At 41.3% G+C, this 15,186-nt stretch overlaps 1 protein-coding gene across 7 annotated transcripts in view; it reads right to left on the bottom strand.

The window, feature by feature from the left end:
- LOC115357590 (epidermal growth factor receptor substrate 15-like 1) overlaps positions 1-15,186 on the bottom strand; it is a 59,535-nt gene that overhangs the window by 23,202 nt on the left and 21,147 nt on the right. For 4 of the 7 annotated variants that reach the window (XM_030049136.1, XM_030049135.1, XM_030049137.1 and 1 more), the window contains 6 exons: positions 14,126-14,323; positions 11,636-11,815; positions 6,422-6,527; positions 4,994-5,044; positions 2,333-2,469; positions 1,463-1,526 (listed from right to left, as the gene is read on the bottom strand). In XM_030049136.1, the coding sequence (XP_029904996.1) occupies positions 1,463-1,526; positions 2,333-2,469; positions 4,994-5,044; positions 6,422-6,527; positions 11,636-11,815; positions 14,126-14,323 (736 nt within the window). The remainder of the gene's footprint in view (positions 1-1,462; positions 1,527-2,332; positions 2,470-4,993; positions 5,045-6,421; positions 6,528-11,635; positions 11,816-14,125; positions 14,324-15,186) is intronic. The other 3 variants (XM_030049140.1, XM_030049142.1, XM_030049141.1) reach the window with 2 other exon arrangements.

Raw genomic sequence — 15,186 nt, 5'->3', positions numbered from 1 at the left:
GATGCAACCTGCACATGAGCCAAAACCTGGACCACAACAGGACTGGACAAGACACCAGATTAAAAACTGCTGCCACGATCACTGCTGAAATATATGAGAGAATCAAAGCATCACATAGCATCCTCTCTGTAAGAAACAGAACATCTCTAACCTGTCTTATAACCTGTTTGAGCCTCAAAATAGGCATCAAATTGACATTTAGGAGTTACATTTGGTAAATTCTTGCATTAAAGACTCAATTTGACCCCAAAGAGATTTTGGATGACAGTGAGGAACTAAACTGACATTTATAATCGTCAACACAATGCCCTCTAACACAATTTTTATTAAAATCATCTTCCAGGGGTTTAAATTGCTGAGATCAAGTCGACCCCAATTGATGAAAAAAATGTTAGTAAATCTAAGGAAATAGGAGGGTTAAAGTCTCACAAATATATTTATTCATATTCCCACACAGAAATTTTGCTAAATTATTATTTAGATAAATACTGATATAGATAGATAGAGATAGATACAACTACTACTACTGTGCTAAACTGACTAGCACATCCCAAAATTCATGAGCCACTTTCATTTTTTTAAAAAAGCCAACAAGGTTTTAAGAATGCCAGCAGGAAAATGATGGCAGGTTAATTGTCACAGTAAATTAGTTATAATGTTAAAAGTACCAAATACCATATTTAGGAAGTAGTACTATTACACTGCTGAAATACTTAACTAGGAGTAAACTTACTGCTGTAACTATCTACTTGTGTAAGGAAGTTGTACTTGTGTAAGTAAGTGCGTAGTGAAAGTAAGAAGCATTTTAAATGCATTTGGAGTAAATTTAATTATTATTATTATTATTATTATTTTTTTTTTTTTATGTTTTGCATCTTATTTATGCTCTTTTGTCAGGATGAAAAGTTCAAAGTAGATTCTTTTAACTGGAAAAAGACCTGATGAGATAAACCACATCCAGTAAATAAACGAGCAATCCCCTCGGCTGAGCTGTCACTGCATTAAAGGCTGATTACAACTGGCCAGGTTCTCATGCAGAGATGGTAAAGATAGCACACACACACTATAGGTAAGAAGTTACGGTAACACGGAGACGCTTCCCAGCAGCGAGGTAAGAAACCCGGCTGTGACCTGCTCTGTGTGGCTGTAGAAGCAGCACTCAGATGTGATACCAGCTGATAAGGCTGGGAAAAAAAAAACATGACAACATCCTACCAGCATCATGACACTTGTACAAAGCACATTTTTGATCTGATGAAGATCCTTATCATATGAAAACATCTTGAAATTCAAACAGCAACACAGCCTGCACCTGCAGCCTCAAATCACTCTTGAGCCAAAAGGCGACTGAATGCATAGATCCGATCGTTTCTTCTGAATTTCGACAAATTTTAAAAGACCGCACGCTCTGCATGTGCACTGAAGACGTGTGGAGACCAGAGGGGACAGCGTGACACCGTACCTGATCCTTTGGGTTTTGGGCTGGTCGAAGAGAAGGGGTCATTGCTTGTGAAGTGACTGGTTTGCTGAAAAAGAAAAGGAAATTACACCCAAAAAAGGAACATTCACACAGGATTTGCTCACAATTTACATAAAAACATGACAATGGTTGACTATAAAAACATTGAATACCTTTTCACTGCATGAGCCGTGTGAGGACAAATGCTACTTGTGAGTAAGGTATTTTGGTCCGGTCACATTCTGAGGTAAAATTATTCTTAAAGCTCCGATCCCTCCAGAGAAATAACCCAACCCGACTGTGATATGGAAGAAAACTCTGCACGTGTTCATATGTGGACGGGACAAATTCTCCGTTTTTGTAGGAAGGAGAGTAAATTCGAACTCACACACACTGAATACACCCCACATATTCTGTGGCCACACACTGTCACTCAGATGTGTAGTGCTGAAGCGATTACTTGATTAACAAAGGGTCTACAGAAATTTGATCGATTATTTTTTTGATTACTGCTTAATCGATTTAGTCATTCATCATATTGAAATCCCAAATATTTGCCGATTCCAGGTTGACTCAAATCGCTAAGACTGTCTCACTTTGCTCTGTTCACATCATTATAAAGACTTTGAGCTTTTTTTGGCTGCTGATCTGTCAAAGGAAGCAGTCTGAAGACTCCCTACTAATTTCCCATGAGCACTGGTGATTAGTTTTGACACTTCATAGATTAAATGATTTATGGATGGACGATAAGAACAGAAAAACTGACTAGTTACCGTTAGTTAGTCATTAGTTATCATTAGCCGAATCCCTGTTTTCCTGCGCAACAAAAACATATCAAATCCCTGTTTTTCTGTCGTTATCTACACAAGGTACCTTGGAGGGTAACGTGGCACTTTTACTGAAAGGGTCTGGCGTGGAGAAAGGATCCGTCTTTGTGGTCTTCTTGAAAAAATCTTCTGACGAGGCCTTGAAGGGATCTGCCTCTTTGAACGGATCTCCTCCAAAAGGATCTGGGGCAAAGTGAGAGAGAGAGAGAGGGAGATGTTGGCTACAGCTTAGATGTTACTTAGCATTGACCAGATGTACTGAGACCAATAAACTAGATTTTTTTTTAAGGGCAGCCTCATTTTCTTTTAAGCCAGAGATTGCATCGAGGGACCGCTGATTTAGACTAGCGGTAATTTTGCTGCCACATTTCTGGAAGTCGTCAGGAAAGGCTCTGTTATGCAGGAACTCGTGTACGGTCTGGCTCAGGGGGTTAGTAGCGCTCTTGTTGACAGACTGTTTCTGAGATATCTGGCAAACCTACATGCAGTTGTTTCCCAACTTAAATGGTATTTATCATGAACCAATAACAGCCTAAGTGGTTCAGCTAATCCTAAGGGTGCAAACCCCTCTGCATATCTGGCCTGAAATCTTTACAAATTTCTGCGTCCTACGTCACGCAGAAATAACTAGAAACTGTGACGCTTACTTGGCAGCTGCCACAGCCATAATAACATTAGGCATTCAGTCAATATTGTTGTATGAAATCTAGTGGATAATTACGGTAAGAGGCGTCCTGCAGGTCCTGAACCCAGGACTTGGTGAGAAGCCAGAGTACAAAATATCAGTCCGAGGGTTCTGCTCAACACCCAGCATCAGACACCACTGGGGTCTGGCTGCGAGTCAAAGATTTTGTTGGAAGAAATATTTACAGTCACGATGGATATTTGCTTTGGCCTACCTGGAAACACAGATGGGTACGGGGGGAGGGTGTTTGGGAAATGTTTCACATGTACTGTTTGAAGCCACGCCAATCTGAAGTGAACCAAGCTGCTAAACCAACACAACACGCTGTATTAAAGGTCTGTTCGGTGCTGGAAACGAGCCTGAGAAGGTCTCTGTCATCAGCAGCGAGCTGTTAAAGTTTAGATCACAACTGCTGTATGTGAGAAAGCTGATTTCTATCACTGATGTTCATTTACTCGCAGCGTTGTGAGTAGGGAAGTGAAACTCCTCAATATCACTGAAGGGGGAAGTGTGAGGGAACCCGGTTACACACACACACACACACACACACACCACTGTTTCACACATCAACAAAACACAAGGCTGCCACCAAAAGCTGAGGCTGCTCATGGAAATATTGTAAAATTTTTATAGTTATATGTGATGTAACAAAGTGTTTGCTTGGTTTTAATTTGATTTAGTTTTGGTCTGAAATGTTAAAACATCCCCCTCACAACCATCTGAAACCCTTTCAGTCAATAAACCGCTCTCAAAAGCACAGTTGCTCAACTGGTTTTCACTTGGTCTCAAAAGTGCAAAACTCACATTTCTGGTATTGCATACAGGCCCGAGCAAAAGGGCATGATTTACTGTAACTGGAAATATTTTACCAAATCACTGACATGTTGCAATCACTTCTGAATAATACACAAAGGGAAGAAGTCCAGCTGACAATAACAAAACAAAACAAAATATAAAATACCCTACATATGACTGATATAATGACTAAGCACATCACCTGACAAGTGTTAGATTAAGTCCCAACTTATTATCATTTCATAAATTAATATATAACATTTAGTGCACGTCTACGTCTATGACTTGGCAAAAAGCAGCATTTTTTCATTGTGCAAACAGTTAAAAATACTGCACACATCAGCTGAAAGTCAGCGTACACGTGCGGTTTGATGCCTCAACGGAACTGGATTCACTGCAAAAACGGTGCTGACTGGAGGAGGCGGCCGGGTTTCCTCTGCTTACTGCCAGCAAACAGATTTTCCTCCACCTCTGCTGAATTTGTCATGATAGAAAAAAATATCTATACCTACAGTATGTATATTTTGATGACCAAAGTATACAACTCCACTACGCAAACTGTTAACTGTTCAGCTCTTCACTTATTGGTAAATTCATTTATCCTGTAAAATGAACAAACAACTAAGAACGCTGCCATATTTCCGTTTGCCCGACTGTTTCTCCTAAAAGTTGGGATTTTCACACGATTTGAGTTATTTCTGGCCACTTCTGCCTCGACTAATGGGAGGGGATGAACTGTCCACAGTCAACAGCAGCTGCTAACCTTAATTCTGCACCTATAAATAACTGGATTTAGAAAACGACGGGCAAAAAAACGTGAGTCCTCAGGGCAGGTTAATGTTTGGAGTTGACAAATACTGAAATTCTGAACGGTGCAAGTGAAACATAAAGATTAAAGTCCTTTATGAGGCCCCTAAAAAACATGAAAAAAAATTATACATTTTACTTTTTTTTTTTTTTTCAGTGAATGTCTTAGTTACACTAATATTGTTCATGTGAAGCAGGCCATTTCCAACCATGACTGACGCCCCATCAGCTGACAGGACTGGCTGTCTGGTTTGTGATGTAGCAAATCCAGCACGTCTCCAGTGACAAACTTTGCACAGATACAAGACGGTGTAGTGAAGCTCAGATATTTTGGGGGACATTAAACATAAGAAAAACATATTCTGGTCCGGGTGACAATAAAAAGGTTTTGGTGAAAGTCTTTTCCCCCGAGGTAAATACCTGTGGATGCCGAGGGCTGCTTTGCAAAGGGATCGTTTTGGAAAGGGTCACCTACAGGAGAGGGGTCAAGCAAAGAGGGTGTGGGGGGGGAGGGGGAGGAAAACAAAGAGGAAGAGAAGAGGAGGGGATATCAGACAGTCAGAGAGCAACACAGGCTGCACACAAACAAGCTGCCTGGGAGAGAGAGAGAGAGAACAAATTACACAGCCGAACGAAAGATCAACAACGGGACGGCTCGGCGAGCACCGACTGAGGAGAGGAGAGGAGGGGAGAGGAGAGGAAAGGAGAGGAGGAGAGGAAAGGAGAGGAGAGGGCAAAGAGTAAACTGCAGCAGAGGAGAGAAGCAGTGGATGATTTGACATTCATTTCAACTCTGACCTAAGAATCTCAGGCTGTAAGTTTCAGACTGTGACAACACGGTGTCGACTGGATGCCCACAACAACAAGAAGCTGCAGTTTCCTCTTGGACCAAAACATGCATGGAGCACGACTCGCCTCTCTCAGATCATGTGACTATCAATGCTCTTCCACTGCAATCGTTAACGTCAACCTTTTTCATTTTTTAAGGTTTTTTAAACAAGTTAACATCTCATATTTTTAGGTTAGTTTATTGTATATACTTAGCCCTTATTGTCTTTAGTGTATATATTTTGTCTCTATTGTATATACTTTTAATTTTAATTTTATTTTATGTTTTTTATTGATGATGCTGCTGTAACGTGTGAATTTCCGAGTTTGGGATCAATAAAGTATACCTATCTATCTATCTATCTATCTACAACTTAGGCTTTTTGCCAGCCAACCAGTGTTATTATCACTGATGTTGATCTTTAACTAAATATGAATGTTCAATTCCAAGCATTTCGAATACAATCAGGCCGCAGTCAAAGCAACTGATTCTATTCGTTTACTTCAGAAGATTGATGCAATTGAGTTGGTAAACACTGTAAATGATGCAGTGAATGAATCATTAGTTGTTAATTAGATGTGTTTCTTTTTTTTTTTTTGCCATTTCCACTCCATCTCTGCCAGCAATGGAAATGCTTATATCAAAAGAAATGTCTAGGAAATGAGCACTGAACCTGATTTGTATAACTGCTCAGTTTGTTTGTCCACAAGTCAGAGCTAAATACCTATAAATAACTTGGTTTATTGAGTTCTGAGTTGAAATGAATGCAGCAAACACAGGGAGGCTTAGAGGAGAGAAGGAACGGAGAGAACAAGAGCATCGTGACAGAAAAGGAGTGAGGAGGAACGAGACAGGAGGCAAAGATGGACGGATGACAGAGGAAAAGGGAGGATCACAAGGAGTCGGTTTTCCTCAGAAGACGAGCGCAACTCACCCAGAGGGAGAAGAAAAAGAGCAAGAGCAGAGAAAACACACAAACAGATAGAGAGGGGGAGTCGAACGGAAAGGGGGATGAGAACCTTTGAAGGGATCCGTTTTGAAGGGGTCTTCAGAGTGGAAGGGGTCAGTGTGAAGCTCCTGAGGCTGGCTATTGAACACAGATGGCTTCACCTTGAACGGATCCTCCTGCAGAGATGAAGAGAGAGAGAGAGAGAGAGAGAGAGAGAGAGAGAGAGAGAGAGAGAGAGAGAGAGAGAGAAACAAACAACAGAAGAAAGAAATGTGAATTTGAAATTAGAATGTGTGAATTGGATTGAAAATGATGTGAATTTGATTGTTTAAAGCCGTTTTCACACAAAAACTCATAAATAAGAGTGAAGTTATTACTTTATTGTGTTCTAAAGTTGCACTTTTTAGTTTTAGTTTAGTGTTCAGCTCAGAGGATGGCTTGTTTTGTTATACAGGTTGTAGCTCATTGCAACTGGTTGTGAAAGAGTCATTGTTTTTGTTCAACAGCATTTCACTTGTGAGTTATTAATCGGGGACGTTTGAATCTGTGAATATATTTTCAAATTTACTGAAATGTGCAAATGGACACACACCCACTCGCTCGCTGTGCCTGCTTCAGACCTGTTTCGGCTCTGTTCACACACCATCTCAGTTGCATGTTTTGTGCTCTTAGTACCAGGGAGCTGAGAGGCTAAAGTGCTGAAGAACTGATGTGGACATTAGTGGTCTCACACACACACACACACACACACACAGCTCCTCCGTCTCACGTCGGTATAACTTGTGGTGATCCGTGCTTGAGTGAAAGGGGCTTAAGACTTGGCCAAGTGCTCATCCACATCGTCTACATTTTCAGCTTCACACAAAACTAAACACACACACACACACACACACACACACACTTTTCAGTACATCTAACTACAGGCCTGCCAGATGAAACAGGCTTCATCCATCTTAATAACTCTCCATTCAGCTTGAAGTGCGAGGATTCAGACTGAAGAGGCACTTGCACAAGAATGTCTAGCAGGAGCAGAGACCTTGCCATTATTAAATGAAATGACAGCGCGCGCACACACACACACACACACACACACACACACAGCTGCCCTCTTCCCCCCGAGCTCAAGTTTCGCTTTAAAAAACAGAGAAGCAATTATCATTCTTTTGCAATTTGCCTTTTTCTGTACGTTTGACTCTGCTGCTCTCAGCTGGTCCGAGTCAAAACCTTCTGGAGAGGAAGCTCTCGTCTGCCCGGCCACATTCCTCTCTCTCTGCGTGTGTGTGTGAGTTTGTGTGTGTGTGTGTGTGTATTGGGTTGCAGGGGGACTTTCCTTCACATGCCAGCCTGGCTCTGCTGGTCTGAATCTAAATGCTCCAACTTGTTAAGGTTCATTAGCAGTCCTCTACTCTGAAATCCTGATCTTACTACTGATCTCAATGTATACATTACACACACACACACACACACACACATTTTTTCACTCTCTATTAACTGTAATTCACCCACATGTGCTGTGTTTCTGGCTGTTTTGATTTTGATTTTAGTGTCAAATGAATTGTGATGTCATGGTAAAGTTCACAATAGAACGATGGAGGCCTGGTTACTTGTTATTCACACCAGTGGCGATGTTGTTGGTGCCAGTTTCTCAAAACCAAAGATCACATTTCCCATCATTCTTATCACGTCAAAGGTGTTCTGTTTGACTTTTGTAAACAGGATGAACATTTTGGAGATGACTTTCCCGTCGCTCTGTGTCACACAACGTGAGAGGAAATGTAGAGTTCAGTCGAGGCTGCCAGTTCAAATACACAAATATCTCCACATCAGTCTGACAATCGATTTAAATAAAGCCAGGGAGGGTCTAAGACAGGCTTTTGTGACCACTGGCGTTGCACCGCAGGAGAGAAACAAGTGACAGGTTTTACATTTACAGAGGCGACGACAGCAGTAGGTTTGGGATAAATCTGAGAAAGTAGAAGAAACGTAAGAAGTAGCCTAGTGGTGACAACGCAACGAAATATGTCACCACATTCAAGCAAAAGAACAACCTCTGTGCACCGGAGTTGTCTTGATACAGGTGTGTGGGAGCAATCAAAGACCAAATGTACAAATGAAGGTGGTCGTGCAAGCCGCTGTAACTCATAAACTTTATCACTTTATTCAAAAAAAAAAAAAAAAAAAAAAAAAAAAAAAAAAAAAGACATGCCTGATGATGGGTTACGAAAATGTCATGTTAACCCCCTGAACCCCAAACCTGCCGGCGGGATAGAAAGACATGTACTTTTTAAAAAACCGCCAAAATTCAATAGTTTATCATAGCTGGAAGCTTTAAAAACCTATTTTTTCTTCGGAATTTGAATTTTCCAGCGGTTTCTGAATGCAACATGTCCGACTTCCGTTTAGCGGTAGAAAAAAGGACGAAACTAAGCCTAAAAAAAAGTGATTTTTCATTCGAATCATTTTATTATACATGCTTCATTCAACAATTCGCCAAAAAATAGTCGTTTACTCAATCCAGATCATTCAAAAAACAGAAAATTCTGCGGTCTTCAGCGGATCTGAGACATCTTGATTGATTCAGGTGAGCCCAACAGTCGCGTGACAAAAATTCACTGAATTTCAGTGTGTAGGCAACAGTAGTAACATGGAAGGGCGCAAGGCAGTAAAAACAGGTTGGAAAAATGTTCATATTTTAGGAAATAAATCATGTGAAGCCCTACTTTTTTTTTTCCTGGATCAGTGACACTTGTGGGCACCTGACAAAATGTTCTGTACATTTATTCCAATGTTTCTCGATTTTTGTAAAATAAATTATCAAAAAAAATCAGCTTGCCTTTTTTATTTTTTTATTATTTATGGCACTATAACTCTTTCATACTGTGTGAAATACATTTTTGAATGGCTTCACGTGATAGCCACAGCTGTGCTGTTTCCATAGAGGTGCAGCACTTGTAACTGCAGTGAAAAACAAGCCCACAGTGAGCCAAAATGTGAGGAGAGCAGAAAACACCCCAAATCGGCTTGGGGTTCAGAGGGTTAAATGTTTTTGAATAAAATGGGGAGACGACCTTCATTTCTACCAAAAACAAGCAAAAACACACAATTATTATTTCAAAGGTCTGCCAACACGATGGACACAATGGGCCCTCGTTGGTTTTGAAAATTTTCTTTAAGTATCTAATTGTAAAAGACGTCTTATTTGCTTTATGTCACAAATGTTTCTGGTACCATGAAGCACTAGTAAATCTTTGTTTTTTTTTTTTTTTTAATGTGGTCGTGATGCACTGATGCTAAAATGCTTCACACAGCACCTTTGAAAGAGCGAGATCCAACATCATAATTTCCTCTGCGCTCCTGAACAGGCGCCACTGACGCATTTGCTTGCACTCTGGCAGTGTCAAATCCCCCTTTCTCATGCAAAACGAACTACAGAGGGGGATATTAGCAGCTCACATGCATGCGAGCTGACGTATACACACACACACACACACACACACACACACAATACACACGGATCTCCAAGCGCTTCCGCAGAGAGTGTTCTTACACACTCAAACACGCTCTTCTATTCATGTCTTTGAGGTATTAAGGGGGAAAGAAGAGTAAGCTCCAGTGCGTTTCTGTAGGGGGAGGATCTTTTTTTTTTTTTTTTTTTTTTCTATAGGTGCCCAGGTGAAGGGCTTAAAAGGGGAAGTCTACCCTAAAACTCAACTCGTATATTTTATTCCCAGGAACTGTTAAGCCAGCATTCATGAACTTGCAAAAGCTCTCCTGCAGCTTGGCACCAGAAAACCGAGGTTATAATCTGTGATCTCATCTGAAAATGGAGTGTACGGCTTATTTTGGAGGCGCGCAGAGTGTTTGTTGGAGCTTAAACATGCGTAGCAATTTTAATTAATCAGTGCAGTTACTGTTATGAACTGGAGGATGACAGACAACACTGCACATCAGCCTGTCCTGCTTACATCTCTGGATCTCTGCTATACATGTATGATGTGTGCATGTTATCCCCAAAGTCACAAGTTTTCAAGTCACCATCAATAAAGCACCTCCGATCACAAGTCTTTTGTTTCTGACCTGAATCGAAAGCAAGAGTTGTCAAAATAAATCAAGACTTAACCTTCTGAATCAGACGCACATCTGTGAAGTAGCTTTGGGGTGGAAGCTTTGTGTGTGAATGAGAGCTGTTTCCCAGGTGTGAGAGGGGCCGAGCCAAGGTAATGATGTTATTATGAGGAAAGTCAATAGGAGCCGCGCTAAACCGAAGGATTAGATCAGCGCGGGAGAATCAGAAAGACCCGAAGGCTCCAGGTCTGCAGGGAGCACAATGGAGAGTCGGGAGGAGAAATAATAGCCGAGGTCTTAGTAGGAGACGTTTTGAATGGCTGAAATGATAGCGGAGGATTTGGCAGGGCTAAGTTTTGCATGCTGCTGGTAATCTCTTATGTAGCTGGCAAGGAGGAAGGAGAGGTGATGGAGCAGTTTAAAAGAAGAGAGACAGATGCATGCTATTATTAGGCCAGTTCCATGCAGAGTGTCAACAGCTGATAATCACAATTTCACCTGCAGGAGGAGCTGATAACGTAATAAATGTCAGATGACTATCAGCTATCAAATTAATCTCATTATATCAAACTAAAATAAGAGACTATAAAACATCCAGTGATGTCTACATGCTTCTGGAAAAGACTAAATCATTGATCTAGAATCTAAAAACAATGTTAAGTGTTTACAGTCGCTAAAGATGTAATAAAACGTTGACATAATTAACAGTCAGATAACTTAAAAACACCTGCAGACTGATAACATGGCACTGGAAATAAGAGTTAACCACATTTGAATGCAAAAATTGCTGGTAAATGTAACCAAGTATCACAATATTAAATGTTGTAATTATTAAATGTACATTTTAACCTATACCAGGGGATATTTTTGACATTTTCGAACATGTTTCATAAGTTTAAGAGATAAAGTTGTGAATTGGATGGTTTTTGCATGCATATTAGGGGTTAAAAAAAACCCCTTTGCTGTTATCTAAACCAATTATGGGCCAAGAGTGGCAAAAGTAACCCACTCTGAATCTTTAATCAAGGATAAGACACCATGACACTTGTTCAAATGCCATCCAAAGATAAAAATAGAGGATTTACGCTTGAATTGGATTTGGATTTCATCTTTCATTTTCAGGGTTTCTGCTTGGTGACCGGGAAAATGCTTATGAAGTTGAAGCACTGTGCAGAGGAATACAGAAAGACAAACCCCGCCCTCCGGCCCTCACACACACCTGTGCAGGTCTCACCATGGATGGGAATCCTCCGTTCTCTCTGTCGCTGAAGCCCTCGCTCATGTCGGCCAGGTTGGTCATGCTGCCGCCGTGCGTCCCGTTCAAGGTGCTGTTGTACTGCTCGATGCTTTTAGACACTTCTTGCTGGCTGTCCTGGATCTGCGACAGCTTACTGCGAGCCTGTGACGCGCGCACACACACACACACACACACACACACACACACACAGAATTTAGGGGCACTGTTGTTGTATAGCTCCTGCTCCACTGCATTTTGCTTTTTAATTTAAAATGGAGTTAAAACTCTATGGGGCATCAGTAATATTTTACTGCGTCATGCTCCATTATACTCCTGTGAACAGAGACTAATAACAGATGATGATGGCTGATTTTTTTTTTTACATTTTTTTTAATCATTCAAAGGAGAGAAGAAGAAGACACAAACATTTCAGCTTCATGTCTTCAGCACGGTTATCAACATGAATAAATCCAAACTGTAAAGGGGTAGTGCACATCGATCCATCAGCAGTGACAGGCAGGCACCAAGCACCAGGTGCAGTGAGCCAAAGTGAACCACGTAGTTATGAATAACAAAAATTGTACCATTTTGACTTCTTTCAGGCTTTTAAGAAAAAGGGAGCGGCAAATGAAAAGCCGAGGCGATGTGTCCACATCGGCTGCACCACCACATCAGCTCTTCTCATGTGCAAGGATGTGATTTTTACATCTTTCTACAAATTATTACTTTTTTGGTGACCTCCCTAATAATAAAAACACTGACCTATGTAAGTCTGCCACTCCTAATTAATGTTTTTGAATGTTAATTTATTTGTTATTCTTTTTGATTTTTATTTTGCTATATGATCTAATTAGATATTGTATAGATTTACTGTTGCCTTAAGACATCAGGGGGCTTTGGGGATAAAAGATTTTGCTAATAGCTGAGTCTGCTGGTATAAAGACAAAATATATTAATCACAACAACGACAAATGGGCTAATCCAGTAATCCAGCCAACACAAATAATACTTGAAATCGTTAAGGAAATGGTAATCACCTTTCACAGAATCCAAATAAGTGATCACAGCAACAAAATCAGTGATGAATTAACACCGACAAACCTGTATGTCTGTGCTGCTCCTCTCTGCCACAGAAATATGAGGTAAAGTGGATTTATAAAGCTGAAGATTGTCTCAAATAGCGAGGACTGTGCTGTGATGTGATCGTCTGTGATAAAAATTCAGATTTGAACAGAAGGGGTTTGGGTGTTACGCTGACTATGATAACAATGAGATACCGGCTTGATGTTTTGGGTAGATGGCATGAGTCTGGGCCCGCTGGACGACGGAGACGCAGCGGGGGGACGGACCTGACGTGAGGTTTGGTGAATAATAAAAGGGCCGGGGAGGACGATGTCATGAAAATCAACATGACTGTTCCTGGAAGCAATAAGAGGGGATATTATTGCAGGTGAGCGTGAGGAAATGATGAACCGCTGGGTCTCTTTAACCCTCAGTGTGACCTGCAGAGGAGGAGCAGTGGCAGAAAATAGACTGACGCTCTCTCTCTCTCTCTCTCTCCCTGTGTGTGTGTGTGTGTGTGTGTGTGTGTGTGCGTGTGTGGTCAATAGATGACGGTGAATATGATATCTTCACACGTCATACTTCATGTGTTTGTCTAAAGTCCAGTTGAGCTTATATGAATATGTGTGCTTAGATGTGTATGTGTATATGTGTGTGTTTGTGTGTGTGTGTGTGTGTGTGCGTGTGAGAGTATGATAGTCATGCTGCGTCAAAGGAAGGCGGTTGCCAGGAGACAGGTGAGAAATAGCAGCAGCTGATGCTAAAAGAAACTGACACACCTGTAAAACACACACACACACACACACACACACCTAAATGTTGTACCTCACTTCCTCTAGTGGAGGACAAATGTGAGACTAAGGATTTAGATTCTGTAGTCCAATGGTGCTCCCTGCTGGTGACTTTAACAAACACACACACACACACACACACACACTCTCACACACTCACACACACTAGTTCCGAAACAATAATGTGATGAATGGATTAACAGATCCACAGGAAATTAACAGATTTTAATTTTGATAATCGATTGTTTTAATCCTTTATCGAGGAAAACTCCACACCATTTGCTGATTCCAGCTTCACTGAGATCTCAGAGATGCTGGGATCTGTTTTCTTTTTCTTTTTTTTTCTTTTTTTTGGCTGCTGGTCAGGCTAAAGACAAAATCTCATGACAACACTTTGGACTGCTAACGTCCCAGGACACTCTGCCTTTATTTTTGACACCATTTTGGACTACACAATCCATCAATGAATTGAGAAAATATTTAATAGATTAATCAAGGTTTCATCATTATTAGCTGCAGTGCTAACACACACACACACACACACACACACACACATGCACACACACCTGCAGAGGTCTGTTTTCCTAGTTCACTGAAGAAGAGTGTGTGTGTGTGTTACCTGGTTGATCTCGTCCTGCGTTGCCTTCAAGGACTTGATAATCGTCTCCAGCTGGATCTTTCCTGCCGCCAGGCTCTGCTCCAGCTGGTTCTCCTCCTGCTGCAGGCGGCCCAGGTCGGCCTTGGCCCGGCTCAGCTCCTCTTCCTGGCTCTGCAGGTCCGACTCCTGGGAGTGGATCTGGCTCTGCAGGGAGGAGATCTGGAGCCCAGGCAGACAGGCAGACAAAGAGGTAAAAAGAGGGAGTGATGGAGTCAGGGTCACCACCAAATGCCAATAAAGCTTGTCTTTGGCGGATAAATCACTGAGATAGCCTGGCTACAAACTTTTTGCGGCTTCGAGGCGTCTATAACCACAAATCAAGAAAACCAAACTAAAACCAGTGGCTCTGTATCCAAGTGGCTGGGTGCTAACTGCTCTGTGGCTTCAACACTATCTGGATGGTTAACCAGCCTGATGAGATGAAACCTGATGTTATTTTCATGTGGCCACTCATAGCAGAAGTGAGGCCACCAAGAAAAACAAAGTGCTCTTGTGCGCTATTTGTTATCAATGCAGCTGTTTTATTAGGCTTTGTGCACACATCCTTATTTTATCTCAGGACAGCTCGCGCTTCCACCTGCAGGGCTCCACAATTCATGCTGCTAACCAGATATTTTTGTTAAATTGGGTCAAACTGACGTCCAAACCTCAGCTTCAGATCAAGACAAGTGCATTTTGAAACAACCAGTATGTACACTAAAGGAATTCAGCGCACCATAATCAACAACTAGTTTACTCTGTTAACTAATCCACACCAAATTCTCAAGTCTGTAGAGTATTAAGTTTATTTTTCCAAGCTTGTTTTGGCTGTACTGCTTGGAGATTGATTAGACTGCCGCTTGTAGTGCACAGCTGTTTAGTTTAAAAAAGAAAAACCTATTTTATTGGAAGATGCTCGATATCGAATGACTCCAACTGAATCCAAGACAAAGACAAGCTGACTGGGAAGTCCCTCGCATCTGCTTACTTATCTAATCTGGTACATTCATTTTACAATACTCACAACATCAAAAGCTGGAAAC

The sequence above is a fragment of the Myripristis murdjan genome, chromosome 4 (assembly GCF_902150065.1).
Source record: "Myripristis murdjan chromosome 4, fMyrMur1.1, whole genome shotgun sequence".
Taxonomy (NCBI): domain Eukaryota; kingdom Metazoa; phylum Chordata; class Actinopteri; order Holocentriformes; family Holocentridae; genus Myripristis; species Myripristis murdjan.
Note: the sequence above shows the minus strand (reverse complement) of the source record. Positions and strands in the feature narration are given on the sequence as shown.